The 21371-nt window shown below is 37.6% G+C and overlaps 1 protein-coding gene across 9 annotated transcripts in view; it reads left to right on the top strand.

Annotated features, from left to right (window-relative positions):
* LOC145295825 (thrombospondin-1-like) overlaps positions 1-21371 on the top strand; it is a 520485-nt gene that overhangs the window by 382552 nt on the left and 116562 nt on the right. For all 9 annotated transcript variants that reach the window (XM_080141527.1, XM_080141529.1, XM_080141528.1 and 6 more), the window contains one exon: positions 13064-13240. In XM_080141527.1, coding sequence (XP_079997653.1) covers positions 13064-13240 — 177 coding nt within the window. The remainder of the gene's footprint in view (positions 1-13063; positions 13241-21371) is intronic.

Below are 21371 nucleotides of genomic sequence, written 5' to 3'. Positions count from 1 at the left end.
CGTTTGTATTACGTTTCTTAGGATAATCATATGTTAAGATGAAATCGGAAAAGGCGGATATAAAAAAAACACTCGAACTCATGTGGTGAAATGTTAATATTTCATCTTTATTATTAAAACAACTTTTATCTGAATTGAGTATTAACGCGGCAGAGGAAGAGTGAAAGAAGACGAAAAATAAAGGTAACGGAAGGAAGTGTTCCAACCCGTTTTCTTATAATGTGTTTGATAACAGTTAAAAAAAAAAAACAGACAGGTAAGTCTTACCTGTCTATTTTTTTTTTAACTGTTATCAAAAACAGATTAAATATAAAACCTGAAAAATGTTTTATTGTTATTAATAAAAAGATGAAATATTTTAAAAAGCTTATTTGATTGTATTATCCTGCTATTGGCTTTCTTTTTTTTTCTTTTTTAAATTTTTTAATTTTTACTCAAAAGGAGTTCTCAGCCTAACAATAATCAGAGATTACTCACCGATAAAAACAGTGATGTTCCCTGGAAATTTCCAGTACTTCCACCACAACTTTTGGATCATGAGTATTATTCTTACATCCAAGAATTCTCCTTAATATTTCAGCTGTTTTCATTATTGTTATCCGTTGTATCTTCTCAGCCATCCCTCTGATTCCAATCTCTCCCATTCTTTTTTCAAAGTTTTTCTTCTTTTTCTTCTTCTTATCAGTGTACCAAAACTAAGTTAATCAACGTTTGTTTCCCTACGGCATTTTGCTGTAAAGTGTTCTTTAGTTTTTAGATTATGTTTGAAAAGATTCACATTATTTCTTCTACTTAGCCGTAATTTGCAATTTATTCACCAAGTCACCCATCTCTTACTAAGTTTCTCTCTATTACTCTCAGCCTCTCTCTTACTGTAGCTTGTTGAACTTTTCTGCTTTTGTACAGTTTTTATCACTCTCATTTTCGTCACTCTTTTTCTTTGTTTACTATTTGTCAAAACTAATAAAGTCTTTAAAACAGAACTTGGAATAAAAATTAAAGAAAAAGCACCACAAGTATTAATACTATTTAATGCATAGCTAAAGAGAAAAGATATAAAGAGAAATGAGAGAGTAAGAAGGAAACAAATTGAATAGAAACACTAATTTTGTAATTTGTCTTTATTCTTTTAAAAATAGAACTGGCTTTAATAAAATGTATTAACTTAAGTATATTTTATAATCTATATATTAATACGATAATTTTACCAAGAATGCTTCATAAGTTTTGGTATCGGTTTCGATTATAGCTGATGTCACTCCAATAATCTATGTTTTTTTATAAATAATTTTATCAAGGATTCTTCATAAGTTTTGGTTTCGGTTATAGCTGAAGGAACTCAAGTTGTATATATATATATATATATATATATATATCTATATATATATATATATATATATATATATATATATATATATACATGTGTGTGTGTGTGTGTGTGTGTGAAATCGCAACTTTATAATATGTAAAAATCGATAGAACATTAACTCTATAATAATATATACGAAATCTGCAAGAATTAAAATGTCATATTTAAGCATACTCTATGACCGGGCTACACCAGTCGTCTTCGGGACAAGATCAAAGTGTAGTATCTGTTCTTCAGATGCTGCACTTCTATTTCTTGTTCTCTTTCGGTGGAGGAGAAATCCTTCACGACTGAGACAATTTTTATTTTTGTACCTTTTCTCCACATTAAAAAACGACCCTGGTGTCTAACTCTGTCCCGTGGGGAGGCATAGTAAATAGGTACACCAGTCGTCCCGGCTAGCTTAGAAAAATACTTTTTCAGTTTTAACAAAAAAGACACAATAATATCAGAGCGCCTCCATTTATGCTGAACATCTACAGAATGCCAACATCAATATCTTACATATGTATGAGTTCCCTGTGGAATTTCCACAGGTCTCGCTTTATTTATTATTTATATAGCTGATATATTCGATGAGATACTAAGACTTATGTTCTCTAAGATCTATCAATTTGGCCACTTAACTATTTCATGAATACGCCAGGGTAAATGTTAAAATGACCGCCAAATACATTATCAGAAGATGATATTGCTGGTTCTGTCTCATATGTCCTGAGGCATAACCTGATAACTAAAAATGTTGAAGCACTTGACAAAAATGACAGGTTGTCGGTTTAAAGCGCGGTTCTACAAATCAGGTCTTGGACTCGTGTCAGATCCCAAAGCTACAACCTTTAAAGTTGGAGTTGCAAATAGATAACAATTGTATCCAAGAAAACTCAATAGCATAGAACTTGATCTGAAATGATTCAGAACATTCTTGTGAATTTTTTAGTGCCCTCACAATAGTAAAAAATATCGCATAGTTTTAATATAGTATTATTATTATTATTATTATTATTATTATTATCTTACTAGTTTTCACACAGCCATCATCAAAGAATTCTCTTTGGGAACAACCTGTGGTGTTCCCTGGAGTCTGAGTGACAGCAAGTTTTCCCAGATTTTCAGTACTCTTCTACCTCTTTCGAAAATCTTAGCAAAATAATTTGTGTTTACCATTGGTTTCTCATTGGAAGCGACCATTGATTTTCACTGGAATTTGGGTGGCAATAAGCCTCCCCAATGCCCCAGCCCTATATGCACTCATCCAGTGGATGTCTGGGTAGTGCTTTCTCTCCTCGATATTTCAATTCTCTTTAATCCTCTTGGATTATTTGATGTGGTATCAGTTTATGCTGTCACTTTTTTTTTGGAGGGGGGCTTACAATTAGTTTCAATTTTCTTGATTCCATGTAAGGTTTCTTTGTGTTTTACCTATTATTATTATTATTATTAATATTATTATTATTATTATTATTATTATTATTATTATTATTATTATTATTGAATGGCGTGGACATAAAGACGAGAGAAAAATTTGGCAATGTTTGGTATACGACACATTAGATATAACATAGCAAGGTTATATAGGAAGTGGAAAAATGTAAATGATTCTGCTAAAGCTTAAGAGACATTGTTGAAGAAATATGTGATTAGAAGTGAGGAGTGGATTCTTAAGGTTGTGGCCAATGAAATTGAATGAAACCAAGGCTGAGTATGTGAAACGTGTGGATTGAGAAAGGACAGAGGAATTGGCTGAAAAAAAGATGAATGGAAATTCTTCACGGATGTAGCAGATGTGGCAGAGGAAAGATCATGGCAATGACTTAGAGTTAAGTATTTGTGTAAGAGTATTGAAGCCGTTTAAACTCGATTTGTGTAAGAGTATTGAAGCAATTTAAACTCGATTTGTGTAAGAGTATTGAAGCAATTTAAACTCGATTTGTGTAAGAGTATTGAAGCAATTTAAACTCGATTTGTGTAAGAGTATTGAAGCAATTTAAACTCGATTTGTGTAAGAGTATTGAAGCAATTTAAACTCGATTTGTGTAAGAGTATTGAAGCAATTTAAACTCGATTTGTGTAAGAGTATTGAAGCCGTTGTTTGTGCAGCACAAGAGCAAGCGTTAAAAACGTGACTGTTTAAAAGTGGTTCAAGTAGAGGATGTTGCTGCAAAAAGCCAGATTTGTGGAAAGTTTTCAGTTGGGCACCTTGCAGCAGGGTGTAGCAGATTGGCTAAAAGATAGTACCACAGAAGTCATGACCACATGGTTTTGGATATACTGGGATGAAGTTTAGGATGAAGTTTAGGATGAACTTTGGGATGAATTGGTCTATGCCTGCAATTAACCATTTGGTCAGATCTGATACTATAGAGGACACATCCTTTTTAAACATGGAGGGCAGAGGTAAATCAGATATGAATGTACGGAAGCTATCCCAGTCGGCCATAGAGTATCGGTATACAGTACGGTGGAGGGGTACGTCTGGGGGCTTCTTACATTTCGTTTTTATCTTAACTGATACGACGGAGTGGTCGGAGGATCCTAGAGGAGAATGAACAGAATATGAACATAGCTCAGGGGAAGTTGAGAGAAAAAGGTCTAAGAGGCTTGCATATTGACCGGGTGTATCGGGCACACGGGTGGGTTCACGAACAATCTGAGTGAGATCATAAGCAATGGCAAAATCATGACAAAACCTCCCCTCATCGTCTGTCTTATTTGAATGGGTCAGCCATTCCACGTTATGGACGTTGAAGTCACCACATATGTGGATGTTAGCCGAGGGATGTGAAGACAGTATGTGGTCTATTTTCTCAGATATGCTCTTAAACATAGTAACTCCGCTGTTGTGGGGCCTATAGAGGGCAAATATAAATGCAGTGGTGTTAGCAAGTCCAACCCTGAAGCACATATAGGGTAAATTAGGATCTTCTCTAGAGATATCTCTGCCACACGGGAAGCCATCCTTAATGTAGGCACATATTCCATGCCCATGGCGATCTTGGGGGTCAGATTTAGCTGGTAAATTTGAGTATCCGTTAATTATGAACTCATCTAGGGAAGTGGACGGCCCTATTCCAGTTTCACTTAGAAAGAATATGTCCGGTTTCGTCTCCTGTAATTGGGTTTCAACCTCTGGAAGGTTGGAACGTAGACCCCTGATGTTGGAGAAGGAGACCTGGTAGTAGGGGTCTACGTTGGAAGGTGGGGTTCTAGGTTTAATCGAGTTTTTATTCTGGAGATATTTCATGTTGTGGTTTAAGGATTTGTGGAATAGGTCGGCATACTTGGTTAGAGCAGTACAGAGAGGGAAAGTAAGAGAGAAAAAGACAGGAAATTTATTTTTTGTAGCACACGAAAAGGTAAAGCCGTAACAATTACCCACTAGTATGGCATCGAGAGGCCCCACCAGAGACTACTGCATGGTCCAGATCCACTCACCAAATGGCAATACAGCAGTCCCAGTACTTTGCGCCTGCTGATAGGACAGCCTCCTTAGTGGTTAATCCAAGGTTCGGGTCCCTGACTATCATGCGGATAACGTCAGCCCAGACAAGCGTTTACCTCCAGCACCCTTACTAGTGACATGGCCACAAGGACAGATAGAGACAGAAAAATATCCGACATCTCAGACTACTGGTCACCAAGTACTACCGACCTTTAAGCAGCTTTTTCTTCACCCTTTGTCAGAAAAATCACTCATTGAATGAGGACTGGATGACAAAATAGGAGAAGCGAGAGTTACTGGAGCTGCCGATAACACATCCACTGTATTATCTACTCTCCATTAAAAAAAAAAAAAAAAAAAAAAGAAAGGAGGGGGAATGGGGACAAGTGACTTAATATCTAAGTAGTAAGTCCGGTGCTAAGTTAACAATTCAGGACACTTGATGATAATCTCCCCTCCCATATTAATGGGTGGAAGTTTGTCGTTATCTATCGAGTTTAAATTGCTTCAATACTCTTACACAAATCGAGTTTAAACGGCTTCAATACTCTTACACAAATACTTAACTCTAAGTCATTGCCATGATCTTTCCTCTGCCACATCTGCTACATCCGTGAAGAATTTCCATTCATCTTTTTCCCAGCCAATTCCTCTGTCCTTTCTCAATCCACACGTTTTACATACTCAGCCTTGGTTTCATTCAATTTCATTGGCCACAACCTTAAGAATCCACTCCTCACTTCTAATCACATATTTCTTCAACAATGTGCTGGGATGAAGTGGTTTGAAAAGATACCTGATGCAATGAGAACATTTAAGGATGGTAATTTTATGGTGGAACAAAAGTGTCATTGTTATATTTTTTCATTATTATTGTTATTGTTGTTTGTTATTATTGTTCGTTGTTAAGTCTTATTAAATCATGACAACCAAGCAAATGAAACATAATCGTCCAGATTTGGTAGTCATTGGTTGAAAATCGTACACTGGATAACAATAATGAAAATTGCTGAAATATTAAGGAAAACCCTATAATGCAGAAACTAATACACATGAACTACAAATGCTGATCGGGCATCTAGAAACTGAAAACAGAAGTAAAACAAAACGATAAAAGACCACATGGAATCAAGAAAATTAATTAATTTCACACTCAGAAGAAAAACTAGTAGTGTCAGCATAAACTGGCACCACACCAAATAGTCGTGAAGAGTCAAGGAGGATGGAAAGACTGAGGATAGAAAGCATTAATCATATCATCACAGGATGAGTGTGAGGAGGAATAGGATCTAAGGAAGGCTTATTGCGACCAAAATTCTCCCATTTTTTCCGATGATTTTTCGAATTGTTCCCAATGGTTCTACTATTATTGGTGTTATCTTTTTCGTTTTTTTTTTTACATGAAGGTAACTACTTATCAAGGTCCAGAAGCCACTCGGGGATAAGGGTTATTTTGTGTACCGTAATCAATGGGATAGTGTTACAGTATTCATTAGTATTGCAGATTTGATAAAGTGTCATTGCTTAAGGGGGCGGTTCATCAAGAATTTGTTTATGTTGGACTTGAAGACACCCATGTTGAAGCCAGGAGGGAAACAGGCAAAGGGGTAGAGAGTTCCACAGGAGTGCAGTTCTAAGAAAGATGCTCTGTTCATGGAATCTACGTTTTGATTTAGGCACAGATAAAGATAATTGCATCAGTAGTGAGATATCTTCTGGAGCGATAGAAGGATCCTACCATTTTTCCAGCGACCTTGGCAATAGACTTGATGTACGTATTCCATTTCAGATCAGTTGTAAAGGTCAAGCCAGAAGTTTATTAAAGCATGGAGCTTCCCCTAGTCGAGAGTCGTCCATTTCAATTGATGCCAGATGGGGATCAGAGTGTTGATGATGTAAAGATAGGAGCTTGGTTTTAGATGCATTAAAAGTAACCAGCCACCTCTTCCCCCATGCGCTCAACATCAGAGGAGAGAGAATCAGAAAGAACTTTGTCATTTATGGCCTTAGATGTGTTGCCATAAATGGTTGTATCATCATCATAGATGTCAATGAATGATTTAAGTATGTGTTTTGGGAGATTATTGATGTAGATCAGGAAGAAAGTTGGGCCCAGAATAAACCCCTGAGGGACTCCAGCATTAATACTGAGGGCCTCTGAGAGAAATGATTTAATGATAGAGAAACCATTTCCAGTTATACCGTAGCTGGAAATCTTGTGAAGTAGACCCTTATGCCATACTTTATCGGAGGCTTTTGATATGTCAAGAGCAATTGCCCTAGAGAGTAAGCCTTTGTCGAGAGATTCACTAATGCTATGAGATATAACCATTAGCACATCTGCTGTAGATCTAGCAGAACGGAAACCATATTGTGTGTCGCTAAGAAGGTTATTTCTGCTGAGGTGGTTGACTACTTCTCTATTTAATATGGATTCCATCAACTTACTCATGACGCACAATTGTGAGAAAGATAAAGAATATGAACACTGTTTGAAAAGGTAGTCAGAACATTTAGAAAATATTTTTTAAAACTAAATAGCCTTAATTTAACGTTCCGTTAAAATATAAAATAAATATTTCAGTAAGAATGGGAAGTGGTGCATGCACTCTTATGGAAGGAGTACTTTATAAAAAAGAAATTAATAAAACCTTTTCTTAGGAAAATCTGCATAGGGTTCATTTCTATCGAATTTCATGTTCTTAGGTCTAATATACTAAAAGTAATCAGTGGACACACAGAATGACAGACGTCTCTCATATTAGCATATATTGAAACTTTAATGGTTTGCGAACGATGATGATGATGATGATGATGATGATGATGATGATGATGATGATGATGATGATGATGAGGAGATGAGTTCTTGGCAATGATGATGTGAAAAGAAAATTGTAACAATAAAAAGGAGAAGTAAAAACGATTGAGTTGGAGAGAGTAGAAGTAGAGGATGCTGCTGCTGCTGCTGCTGCTGATGATGATGATGATGATGATGATTGGAACGAGATAATTATCTTTAAAGCAGCTCTAGTTTCAACGTAGATAACAATAATAAAAATGTTGCCATTTTCATTATATTGGCATCAATCCAAGGGTTGGTGTGGAATGGGGAAGAAGTTAAAAGGTGGTCGAAGACTAATGGTATTTTTCTTGGCACCTGCTGTATTGTTCCAAAATGATGCGGGTCAGGGCGTTACCTGATCAGGACGATGATCAACGAGAAGGATAACAATTCTGGTTCTTTCTAAGGATGATGACGACAATGATGGAGACTATATTCATTTGAGGGTAAACTTTCTAAGAATTCAGTCAAATCTTTAAGGATGAAGTGTGCGGAAAAAAAGAGTGTGATGATGATGATGATGATGATGATGATGATGATGATGATGATGATGATGATGATGATGATGATGATGATGATTAAGTAGAACTTATGTTTAGATTCCTCAGAATTTTCTGCATGAAATCTTAAAATTATTCGTTCACCTGTAAGATTGTGGGATTTTACCATTGACATTGAGAACAGCAAGATGGTTGCATACAAAGTCGAGGAAGGTTTGACCTGGAACACATAAAGAAATGATGCAGAAGCAACGTTGTCACTCTAACTCCACGTTTGCTTTGTGATTCCATGCCTTAACATCCCTTTGCGTGCTACATGCAGTCAGACACAGAACGACACATCCTAATACAGATTCCTCCTGTATTATCACTAGAGTATTTTTAGCAAATAATACTGCTGATGCACAAACGCTATTAAATGGGCTAGAAAAGTCTGCGAATGACATTGCTCTTTACGTCAATGCAAATAAGACAAAATTTATGATTTTCAATACAGAAGGAGAGATCAAAGTTCTAGATGGAACAGCACTGAAAGAAGTCAAAGTGAGTTTACATACTTGAGCAGCAACATAGGTTCCATGGAGAGAGATATCGAAATTCGCATTTAGGCTGCATTGGATAAGCTGCAGTCAGTATGGACTTCAAAGCTAACTAACAAACTGAGAAGACAGTTCTTCAGAACAGTGGTGGAGTCTGTCCTTGTTTACGGTGCTACAACCTGGACACTCACCAAAAGATTGGAAAGAAAGTTAGACGGCATGTACACCCATATGCTACAAACAGTCTTAAATATATCTTGGTAACATCATCCCATGAAGCAGCAACTTTATGGTAACATACCTGCTATATCTACTATATGTACTACTATCAGGGAGCGACATCTACAATGTGCCAGTCGCTGCCAGAGGAGCAAGCAAGAACTGGTGAGAAATGTATTGCTGTACACTCCATGGCACGGGCATGAGCATAGGACGACCTAGATCCACGTACATCCAGCAAATTGCACATGATGCCAACTGTGATCCTGAAGATCTGAGGCAGTTGATAGAAAATCTTAAGAGAGAGAGAGAGAGTCACATAGGTCTGAGCAAGGAGTCCAACCACATAAATAGATTCTTAGGTAGTTTTTAACCACAATGAGGAAGGGTTGGACTTTAGGAGAATGATGATGATGATGATGATGATGATGATGATGATGATGATGATGATGATGATGAGACATGTTGTGACAAACTCACCAAATGTCACTGCTACAATACTATAAAGACTTTAGGAGAATGTGATGATGATGATGATGATGATGATGATGATGATGATGATGATGATGATGATGAGACATGTTGTGACAAGCTCACCAAATGTCACTGCTACAATACTATAAAGACATTACAAAAATGTTGCCTTAACAATGATGAAGAGAAAAAGGATAGGTAGACGAACAAGAAGGGGGGAACTTAATAGGATTTATGATGTTATCTAGGAGAAGGAGGATAACTGGGATGAGGAGGAGAAGGAGGAGGAGGAAAGAAATATATATAATATGGAGGAGGAGGTGCAGGATGATATTCAGGAGAATGAGAAACAAGAAGAGGCAGATGATGATGATGATGATGATGATGATGATGATGATGATGATGATGATGATGTCGTCCTGCCAAGCTTCCGCCGCTATTGCATGACCCTTGCAGGTCCCTGTGCTTGTTTAATATGAACTTCCATGTAATGTATTCCAATAAAACTATTATGGATGTAGTTTTAACCAATAATTCTATGTAATTTCCCTTTGCACATTTATGCAAGCATAGCTTTAAGCAGGAGAAGGTAAACCAAATAAAACCAAAAGATAAAGAAAGAGTAAATAAAAATGAGAAGGAAAAGGTAGGAACAGCATGACAGAAATCTATTTTGTTTTTACTAAGCTCCACCAATTCAACAACTTAATTCATCGAGGCATGGAGAATTGTTGCCACATCTAAGCTAGTGCTCCAACCACTAGCTTCTTCCTTGTAGTCAGGGTCCAAAAAAGAAACTCCAACTGATGTCTCTTTGCTGCAGCGTTTGATCCCTGTGCTTGTTTTACAAGTATTTTAATCAAATGTACCCTGATGTAGCTCTCGTACCCCCTCGATATGGATAAACCCCAACTAATTCAACAGGCGACAAAATCCCACCTCTTCACTTTAGAGACGCCTAGATGCCGGAAAGCCTTCTACTCTAATCTTTCATCGCACTACTAGACTTTGGAATCCTCAAACTTTTTACTGCTTCCCCTAACAAACAGACATTTAAATGTAATGTTAACTGGCACTTTGCTGATAAACTCCTTACATAATACCCCAGTAAGCAGGGTCCCAAATTGTAGCCCTTTATGTACCCTTGTTTGGGGGTGAATAAAAGTAAAAAATAAATAAACGAATTAACAATATCGAAAAACAAAATCATGTCAATTTTTAGAAACAATATTTTTGATCGATTTGCAATTTTAAACAATAGAAAATAGGAACGTTAATCGGATTTAAATTTATTTTCAGAAAGGGATATCTACTTTAACTATTTTTACTGTAACTTTAACTATTATTACTTTTTTTTTTGTTTTTTGCTCAACATACACTTCCAAATACCCGGGCAACGCCGGGCACCCATGCTAGTGCTAAATAAATCTCTGCTTATATATAAAATACACTTTGTCTTTGTGTGTGTATATGTGTGACTCCAGTAAAGCAACTGGTCCCGACGGTATTCCAATTATAGTGTTAAAAAAATTACAACCAGAACTTGCCCCCATACTTTCCAAACTGTTTAAGCGTTGCCTTAAGGAGAAGTGCTTCCCAACACCTTGGAAAACCTTATCAGTATGCCCTGTATTTAAGAATTCAGGTGATAAGTCATCCCCCTCTCAATACAGACCAATAAGTCTCCTGTGTGTCATGAGTAAGTTGCTGGAATCCACAATAAATAGAGAAGTAGTCAACCACCTCATCAGAAATAACCTTCTTAGCGACACGCAATATGGTTTCTGCTCTGCTAGATCTACAGCAGATGTGCTAACGGTTATATCTCATAGGATTAGCGAATCTCTCGACAAAGGCTTCATTTCTAGGGCAATTGCTCTTGACATATCAAAGGCCTTCGACAAGATATGGCATAAAGGCCTACTACACAAGATTTCCAGCTACGGTATAACTGGAAATGTTTTCTCTATCATTAAGTCATTTCTCTCAGATAGTCTCATAAGAGTAGTTCTTGATGGGCAGAAATCAGAGGCCCACAGTATTAATGCAGGAGTCCCTCAGGGGTCCATATTGGGCCCAACTCTCTTCCTGATCTACATCAATGATCTCCCAAAACACATACTAAAATCTTTCTTTGACATCGATGCTGATGACACGACCATCTGGCAACACATCAAAAGCCGTAAATGATGAAGTTCTCTCTGATTCTCTCTCCTCTGATCTTGAGTGCGTGGCACAGTGGGGAATAAGGTGGCTGGTTACCTTTTAATGCCTCTAAGACCAAGTTCCTATCTCTACATCGTAAATGCTCTAATCCCCATCTGGCATCAATTGAAATGGATGGCTCTCGTCTAAGGGAGGCCCCAGGCTTTGATAAGCTCCTGGGTTTGACCTTCACACCTGATCTTAAATGGAACACATACATCAAATCTGTGGCCAAGGTCGCTGGGAAAATACTGGGATCCTTCTACTGCTCCAGAAAATATCTCACTAATGATGCAATTCTCTATATAAGAGCCAAGTACGTCCAATGATGGAGTACTGCTGCCACATCTGGGCGGGAGCTGCTAAAAACAGCCTATCCTGCCTTGACATAGTACAAAATAGACTCCGTTGCTTGGTGGAGGATGCCCTTTTCTCTACCCTGCAACCTCTTTCTCACAGAAGAGACGTTGCGAGCCTATCCTTGTTCTATCGGTATTTCCATGGCAGTGCCCCCCTCGCCAATCTTTCTCAAAAAACATCTGACTAGCTGAAACCACCGTCAATAATTTTCCCCACTCCCTATCTGTGCTTAAATCAAAACGTAGATACCATAAACAAAGCTTCTTTCTTAGAACTGCACGCCTGTGGAACTCTGTTCCGCTTGCTTGTTTCCCTCACGACTTCAACCTGGATGTCTTCAAGTCCAACACAAACAAATTCCTGATGAACTGCCCCACCCATAAGTAATGACACCTTACCAATTCTCCAATACTATTGCTACACTATCCCTTTGATTACTGTACACACAATAACCCTTATCTCCGAGTGGCCATTGGGCCTTGATAAGCGGTGAACTCCATGTAAAAAAAAAAAAAAAGAAGGGCCCGAAGTATAAAATGGACAGTAAGTTCTTTGATAAGACAGGGGTGCATTCAAAATTAATGTTTCTATTTATTATTGAACTCTGATACTTGACGTTTGTATTTTAAACTTTAATTCAAGTCATTTCATATAAAATAATTTTATGAAATAAACAGTAGGTTCTCTACAGTGCAATGTCGATTACAATTTATTTTGAAATAAGTCACTGCAGGGAGGCATGCTGAGCTTCCTCTACACTGTAATAGGTCTCTGACTAAAGCAGGCAATCAGTCGATTTGATTGAAAAATAGCCTATCTTGCTGATTTTTTCCTTTTACAAGGTAGTTATCACTTATCAAGGCCGGAAGGCCACTCAAGAATAAAGGTTAATGAATATAATGTGGTAGTGTGATGATCGCCAATATAGATTGAGGAGAACTTGGATTATTTAAGGGAGCAGCTCAACAATGACAATAAAAGTGTGAAACATTCTTTGATCCTCATTCAATCCCGGACAACATCGGGTCTTCCTGCTCATATAATTTGTTTGAAATCAGTTTTATTGTTGTAACAGTTGCAATAATTTGCTTTTCTTTTTGTTTCATATTTTTTTAGTTGATGGTAACTGGACTCAGTGGGGTGGATGGACTTTATGCGACAAGATCTGCGGCCCAGGTGGTTTCCAAAAACGTGTCCGTTATTGTTCTGCGCCATATCCAAGTTACGATGGCAAAGACTGCGAAGGTCCAAATTCAGAAACAAGGGCATGCGTGAACAACACACAATGTCCGGGTGAGTTGCTCTCATTTTTTTTTTTTAATTTTTAATTTTTATTTTTTTTATTTTTACATTTCACTAAAACAAAGCAAAGTGCAACTTTGATGTAGGAGCCTACTACCTGGGATATAATTGCAGGGATACTGGGACATAATTTGCAGGGATATGCAGGGAATTGGGCAGAAAGATGTCTGTTTACACTTGAACTTCTGCATGTCAGTACAGTCAAGGAAATAGGAACCCGGGAGGGAATTTCAAAGTCTAGCAGTCCTAGGAAAGAAATTATTAGAGTAGAAGGCTTTCTTACACTTAGGGATCTCTACTGTGTAGGGTGGGATTTTGCTGCTTGTAAGGTTTGTCAGGGGTATTTACGTTGAGGGGTACAAAGGCTTATAGTTCGTTGGTGCACCTTTCATTAAAATATTTGTACAAGCCGAGAGATGCAACATTTTGTCAATGAGACAGAGGTTTCAGCCTAACTGACATTGCGAGATCTATTTGGTTGGCGACTCTCTTTTGACTCCGGTCTAAGAATAAGAGTCTAGTAGCAGACGCACCAGCCAAAATGTGAAAACAATACTCCGTACATGAGCGAATGGTGGCCTTGTAAAGGTGCAAGATACCCTCAATAACTTTCTAGCACGGTAAAGACAGAGTTTATTTTCTTTGCAGCAGCTTTGGCAATGTCGTCAATATATCTGTTCCAACTCATATTCCCGATAAACGTTAAGCTGAGGAGTTCGCACGAAGTTTTTTTTGTTTTTTTTTTACATGGAGGTCACCACTTATCAAGGCCCGGAGGCCACTCAGGGATAAGGGTTATTGCATGTACAGTAATCAATGAGATAGTATTGTAGTAATCATTAGTATTGGAGATTTGATAGAGTGTCTTACTTAAGGGGGCGGTTTGTCAGGAGTTTGTTTATGTTGGACTTGAAGACGTCCAAGTTGTAGTCAGGTAGGAAACAGGCAAACGGAAGAGAGTACCACAGTCGGGCGCTTCTGAAAAAGAAGCTCTGCTCATGGAATCTATGGATTTAGGCAGAGATAAAGAGTGGGGAAAATTATTGACAGTAGTTTCAGCCAGATGGGTGTTTCTCGTGAAAGATTGGCGAGGGGGGACGAGGGATTGGAGCTCAGACGAGCACCTGCCATGGAAATAACGATAAAGCAAAAACAGGCTCGCAACGTTTCTTCTGTGGGAGAGAGGTTGCAGGGAAGAGAAAAGGTCATCCCACACTAAACCACAAAGTCTATTTTGTACTCTGTCAAGGCAGGATAGGCTGTTTTTAGCAGCTCCTGCCCAGATGTGGCAGCAGTACTCCATCATTGGACGTAATTGGCTTTTATATAGATAGAGAATTGCATCAGTGGTGAGATATCTTCTGGAACGGTAGAAGGATCCCACCATTTTCCCAGCATCCTTGGCAACAGACCTGATGTACGTGTTCCATTTCAGATCAGGAGTAAAAGTCAAACCCAAAAGCTTGTCAAAACATGGAGCCTCCCCAAGACGAGAGCCATCCATTGGTTTCTTTTACATTATTTTTCTTTTTCTTTTTCTTTTGTATGAATGAGTCACCACTTATCAAGGCCAAACGCCACTCAAGGATAAATGTTAATGAATTTGTCAAGTGAAATGAGACAACATCTTGAGATAATTAGAGACGATGATTACAACTGGATAGATTTGATTATTTATTTAATAAATTTAAAAATTGTTAGACTTGAAAACGATCATTGTGTAATCACTTGGGAACCAGCCCCGCATTATTTTGTTCAACAGACGAGTATTTCGTGGAAACATTGTTTATGCATAAACACAATGAAAAATTACAGTATAGAAACTAGAAAACCAAAAATAAATTATTTGTTTATCCTAAAGAATGACCAAGCTTTTTTTTACTTGGGGGGTGGGTCACCGCTTATCAAGGTCCAAAGGTTACTTGAGGATGAGGGTTAATGAACGTAAGGTGGTAGTGTAGTAATCATTAATGGTGTAAATTGGGTAGAATTTGATGATTTATGAGGATGGATCAACAAAAACTTGTTTACATTGGATTTGACGGCTACTATGTTGTATTCAACCGGAAAGCAGGTCAGCGGAATAGTGTTCCACAGGCGGGCAGTTCTGGGAAATAAACTTTGTTCATGGAATCTGCATTTAGATTTAGGCACAGTTAGAGAGTGGGGGAAATTGCATATAGGGGTGTTAGCTAGTCGAGTGTTTTTGTGAAAGGTTGGCAAGAGGGAACGATAGATTGGAGTTCAGTGGAGCTTTCGACTTTAGAAGTTCTTTTCAAGTTCTGACATTTTCTTTTCTGACTTTTTTTTTTGCTTTCCGTTGTGAATCATCTTTCTGATCAAAGATATAAAAAGTCTGAACTATCAGAAATTGATGGTGGAGATTGCTAGATTGGGCAATAAGAAATCGTCCATCGTGCAAATCATCATAGGTGCGCTTGGCGTAATTCCAGATGATCTTGAAAAACAGCTGAACTCCTTGAGAATCAACTAGATCATCACTGTATTCCAGAAGTAGTTCTGGTTGGCACAGCAGACATCTTACAACAAATGCTTTCCATCTAATTGACTCTTTGACTATGCTAACTAACTTTGGTGTAAAAGTCCGCTTTTAAGTGAAATAAAAACTGTGTAAAACACTACAACACTGTGAAGTTAACGAACATAATAATAATAATAATAATAATAATAATAATAATAATAATAATAATAATACTGATGTAGTGTTGACATCGATTGGCACTAGACTAAATAGTTGTGGAAGAGAGAATTGAAAAACCAAAGAGAAAGCATTAACCAGACCTCCATTGGATATGTGTGAAGAAGACTGGGACCTTGCAAAGGCTTATTGCCACTCAAATTCCAGTGAAGACCAAGAGAACCTGGCTTTCAAAGCTAGAACTGAATGAAATACAACAAAAGAAATGATGGAACAAATGAGGAAATGCCCCTCAAGGAAGCCCCAAACATAAGAACTCCAAGGGCAGAAGAGCTGAAAATCTTGGATACAAAAAACATTGAGGCCGAGACCTATGAAACAACAGAACCTAACGAAACTGAAGCAGCTGAAGTAGAAAACATCAAGAAACTTATGAACGAGGAAAGACAAAGATTCCATCCTTAAGAAACAAGGGTGGAAAAAACTAAAAACTGAAACAGAGGTGAACATACATTCCAACAGAGACCATTACAGACCTAAACTCTTTAATTTTTGCAGGTGGAAAGACAGTGAGTATGAAGTTTAAGGGGAAAAAAGACTGAGAAAGAAAGGGGACCAACAAAATATACAGGAAGAACAAAAGGATTATAACAGAAAAGTAGAATGGTTGAAAGAAATGAAAGAAGAACCACAGCAAATTGAAGAAGGAACAGAGAATGAAATCAGCAAGGAAACCCTTAAGACAAACCTACGAAAAATGTCCAACTGGACAGCACCAGGTCATGATTGAATACACGCCTATTGGTTTAAGAAATTCACGACACTACATGAAATGTTAGTTCAGCAACTGAAAAGATGAATCCTCGACGCACATGTACCAGAGTGGATGACCAAAGGTAGAACTGCACTGGTGCAAAAAGACACAAAAAAGTGGTCATCCCCTGCAACCTACTATGTAAAGAAAACATGGAACAAAAAGAAAGATTTTGTATCTTATTTTTTTTTTCGGGTTTGTTGGTGGAGGGTCCAATACAAAAACAAAACAAAACAAAAACACAAACATAATAATGGGAAGTATATGAGAGAATAAAGGTCAGCAGGCTATTAAAAAATCACTTTTAATTTCTCTCTTCGCTAGGTGCGTCCTTTCTCTTTCTTTCTCTCGGTCTCTATCTCTCTCATATCACACACATACCCGAAAGAGAGAGAGAGAGAGAGAGAGAGAGAAAGAGAGAGAGAGAGAAAGAGAGAGAGAGAGAACAAATTTATGAGTCAATTCATAACTACTAGAGGAACAGAAAGGATGCCAAAAAGGAAAAAGAGGAACGCGCGACCTATTACACATAGATCAAAGGATTCTGAAGGAGGTCAAAAGTAGAAAAAAGAACCTAACCATGGCATGGACTATAAGAAAGCATATGATAGAACCCCACAAGCATGGATTATAGAATTAAAAAAAAAATGTTTTTTATTACATTTTCACCCCAAACAAGGCCCATTGTTACTTTGATGTAGGGGGCTACTACTAGGGACATAAGCTACAGGGGTACTATGTGGGGAGTTGGGCAGCAAGATGTCGGTTCACGTTACACTTGAACTTCTGTATGTCAGTACAGTTGGGGAAGCAGGAAACCGGGAGGGAATTCCAAAGTCTAGCAGTTCTGGGGAAGAAACTAATAAGCTCTCTTACATCTAGGGATCTCTACTGTGAAGAGGTGGGATTTTGCTGCTTGTCGGGTTTATCGGGGGTATCTACGTCGAGGGGGCACAAGTGCTTGCAGTTCGTTAGAGCATTCACCATTAAAGTACTTTCAGATAAAGAGTCTTTGGCTATTGCTATTGATGGTAGAGAAGGTTTCTTGTAGTTATTGAAGGAAACAAGTTAGTCTTGGCAGCATTGAAGGTGGCCATCCATTTTTCTCCCCATTCCACTAGAGATTAAAGGTGATCCTCTCGTGTTCCTGCTATTTCTTTATTTCATTTGTTTTCTTGTCATGCCTGTTATAGAGCGTGGTGTCATTAGCATATATACCCATCTCACAGACAATTTTATCAGGGAGGTCATTTATAAATATTAGGAATGATAGATATATCTAGAGCTACAGGGATGTAATATTGCAGTGATGAGACAGAATTTGGAGCTAGGCCGATAGTGCAGAACTTATTAGATTTCAGACATGTATATGTATATAGATATATATAGGTTTCTTCTCTTAGCGTGTTCATCTCAGGTTTTCCGATTTTAATTGGGAAGAGAAAGAGAATGTAGAAAAAATACTAAATAATGAATAAATGGATAATTTTGAATGTTTACAAAAAACATTCTTTTGAGACTGAGATTAGTGTTTTAATTTGCGATTTCCAATTTCATAATTAAGTCTTTTTATAAAAAAAAATGGCAATCCAATTGTGAAAAGAGAAAAATTTGAATTGGTTCCAATTACTTTGTAAAAGATAAAACAAAAAACAAACAAGATCATTTCTCTTGTGATTAAACGTCTCTTGAAAATGTCAAGATTTTTATTGAATTCATGCTAAGTGATAGGATGGCTCACTGGTAAGTGACAATACTTGAAATCTGAAGAATCCACTAAAACTTTGTGGCACTTTTTAATTGCTTACTAGCATCAAATATGATGGGGAGAAACAAATCAATGAAGCACAACATTTTTAGGCAAATTTTGTTTTACATTCAAACGAAATTTGTTTGCATTCAAATGAACTGTTAAGATCAGGTTCATCAAAGATTCATTTCTGCTTCTCAGAAAATCTATTTTTTCATTATTCCAAACTTTCTCACACCCAAGTGTATTCCCTTTGATCCATTTGGGTGGAATAAAATATTGGAGGCATTATTTTTTAAACGTATCCTGTGCTGTTAGATCCTGTATGAAGTACCATTGTTATATTTGGGCTAATGAATCTTTGTTCCATATGCGGATTCAGAAGTGTATTTGTAATTTGATCACCACCACCACCACCACACACACTGTTTCTTCTTTTTCTGCAACCTCTCTCTTATGGTGGTTTCGATCACTAGTTATGGGAAGGTAGTTATTCATTTGTAGGGATGTGTTCACGACAGGTTTTTGGAGGCTTTATTTTAGGGTGGTTTGTAAGGAGGAAGATATTTTGGAGATGAGCTGGATTCATAGAAATATTTTCAGTGAAAAATGTTTGCAGGTTTTATAGTCAACTATGAGAAAACGAGAGACATTATTATACGGTAAACAAAACAAAAGTATTAATTGGAATATTTCACTGAATGAAGTTTAACAGATTAACAGACGATAACGTCAATGAGTTGTGTATGTGCCTGTGTGTTCGTTAATGCTTTGTGCGCGTGTGAGTGGAGAGAAGTGTTATCAAGGGAAGGGCCAGTGACACCAGTCCGTAGATTAGAGTCAACTGGGTCCACTGGTTTATTGAAAGAAAATCTGGTCCTTTTAAAGGGTGTGGGTAGCTCTCAGAAAGACACATTTCAAATAGTTATTATATATATATATATATATATATATATATATATATATATATATATATATATATATATATATATATATATATATATACATTCAATGAAGTTATCAAAGAACATATATTTAACAAAGTAAACATATCAAGAGTGTATTTTGGTGTGTTCAGTTTTTGACTGATTATAGGTTTGGATAAAATACTAATCGACCCTGCTTTTCCTTTGGAGTAATTTCTACAAAACTTTTCTTGGATTTTTATCAGCTTTTGTTACACCGGATTCTCTCAGCCTTTCATTGATATATACTCCCATTTTTTATCTTGATATACATATTCATCCTAACAAGAAGGAGAACATATTAGTTCTTAAAACTGCTCTGTCGATCTTAGATATATCTAAGGCTTTTGATAGGGTATGTCACTATGGCCTTCTCAGGAAAATCAGATCATACTGTCTCATTGGACGAAGAAAACCCTTCTTAAGTAAGAAAAGAATCCAGGTTGTCCTCGACGGTCGTACATCAAAACATTATGATATAAATTCGAGAGTATCTCAGAGATGTATCCTTGGACCTTTATTATTCCTGGTATTCATAAATGACCTCTCTGATAAAATAGTCTCTGAGATGGGTATATTTGTTGATGACACCATACTGTACAACAGGCACGATGGAAAAAAACACATATCTAAGGAAATGGCAGAAACACTAGAAGAAGACCTCCAATCTGTAGTGAAATAGGGACATAAATGGCTAGCCAGATTCAATGCTGCCGAGAGTAAACTTGTTTCCTTCAATAATTACAAGAAACCTTCTCAACGACAAATAGCAATGGCTAAAGATATATTACCTGAAAGTACTTCTTTTAAACTCCTCGGCCTTACGTTCACAGGAAACATGAGTTGGAACAGATACATTGAGGGTATTGTTGCGGCTACTGCAAGGAAGGTGGTCTCTCTCTGCTGTGCTAGAAAGCTACTTACACCTGAAAGTATCCTGTACCTCTATAAGACCACCATTCACCCATGTATGGAATATTATTGTCACATTTTGGCTGGTGCATCTACTGCTAGTCTATCACTCCTAGACAAGGTTCAAAAGAGAGTCGCCAACCTGATAGGTCATGAACTGTCATATAAGCTTCAACCTGAATATATCAAAGGCTACAGTGCTGGCTTTACCTGCCTTATCCAGTGCACGGTATATGTGTTCAGAGATGACTGTTAAAATATCTGCAGTAGAACGACATTGCTTAGATCTATATTGTTTGTCAAAGAGAAAATTAGCTTTTGCAAGGTGGTGGAATAATGTTTGATTGATTAAGGTCTCAAAGATTTTAACAAAGAGGGAGAGGAGACTGATAGGATGATTATTGAGAGGGTCAGTCCTTTCACCAGAATTTTTGTACACTGGTACCACAGAAGCCATCTTCCAGCTATTAGAGAAGCAGGATTCAGCAAGGCATTTGTTGTAGAGTTTGAAAAGTACAGGGGCTAGCTCAGCTGAGCATTTCTTAATTAGTATAGCAGAGATGAGATCAGGCCCACACGCCTTGGAGGCATCCTGTACCTCTACAAGGCCACTACTCAGCCATATATGGAGTATTTTTGTCACATGTGAGCTGGTGCATCTGCTACTAGTCTATCACTCCTGGACAGGGTTCTAAAGAGAGTCACCAATCTGATAGGTCCTGAATTGTCATCTAAGCTTCAACCTCTGCTTTATCGATGAAATGTTGCGTCCCTCTACCTGTTCTACAAGTATTTTAGTGGTGAATGCACTGACAAGCTACAAACACTTGTACCCCCTCAACATAAATACCCCCGACAAACTCAACAAGCAGCAAAATCCCACCCCTACACAGTGGAGATCGCTAGATGTAAGAAAGCCTTCTACTCGAATAGCTTCTTCCCCAGAATTGCTAGACTTTGGAACTCCCTTCCGGGATTCTGCTTTCCCAACTGTACTGACATGCAGAAGTTTAAGTGTAATG

This window comes from Euprymna scolopes, chromosome 16 (assembly GCF_053919585.1).
Source record: "Euprymna scolopes isolate OS-2025 chromosome 16, ASM5391958v1, whole genome shotgun sequence".
In the NCBI taxonomy this organism is placed as follows: Eukaryota; Metazoa; Mollusca; class Cephalopoda; order Sepiida; family Sepiolidae; genus Euprymna; species Euprymna scolopes.
This window is presented reverse-complemented; position numbering and strand designations above follow the sequence as displayed.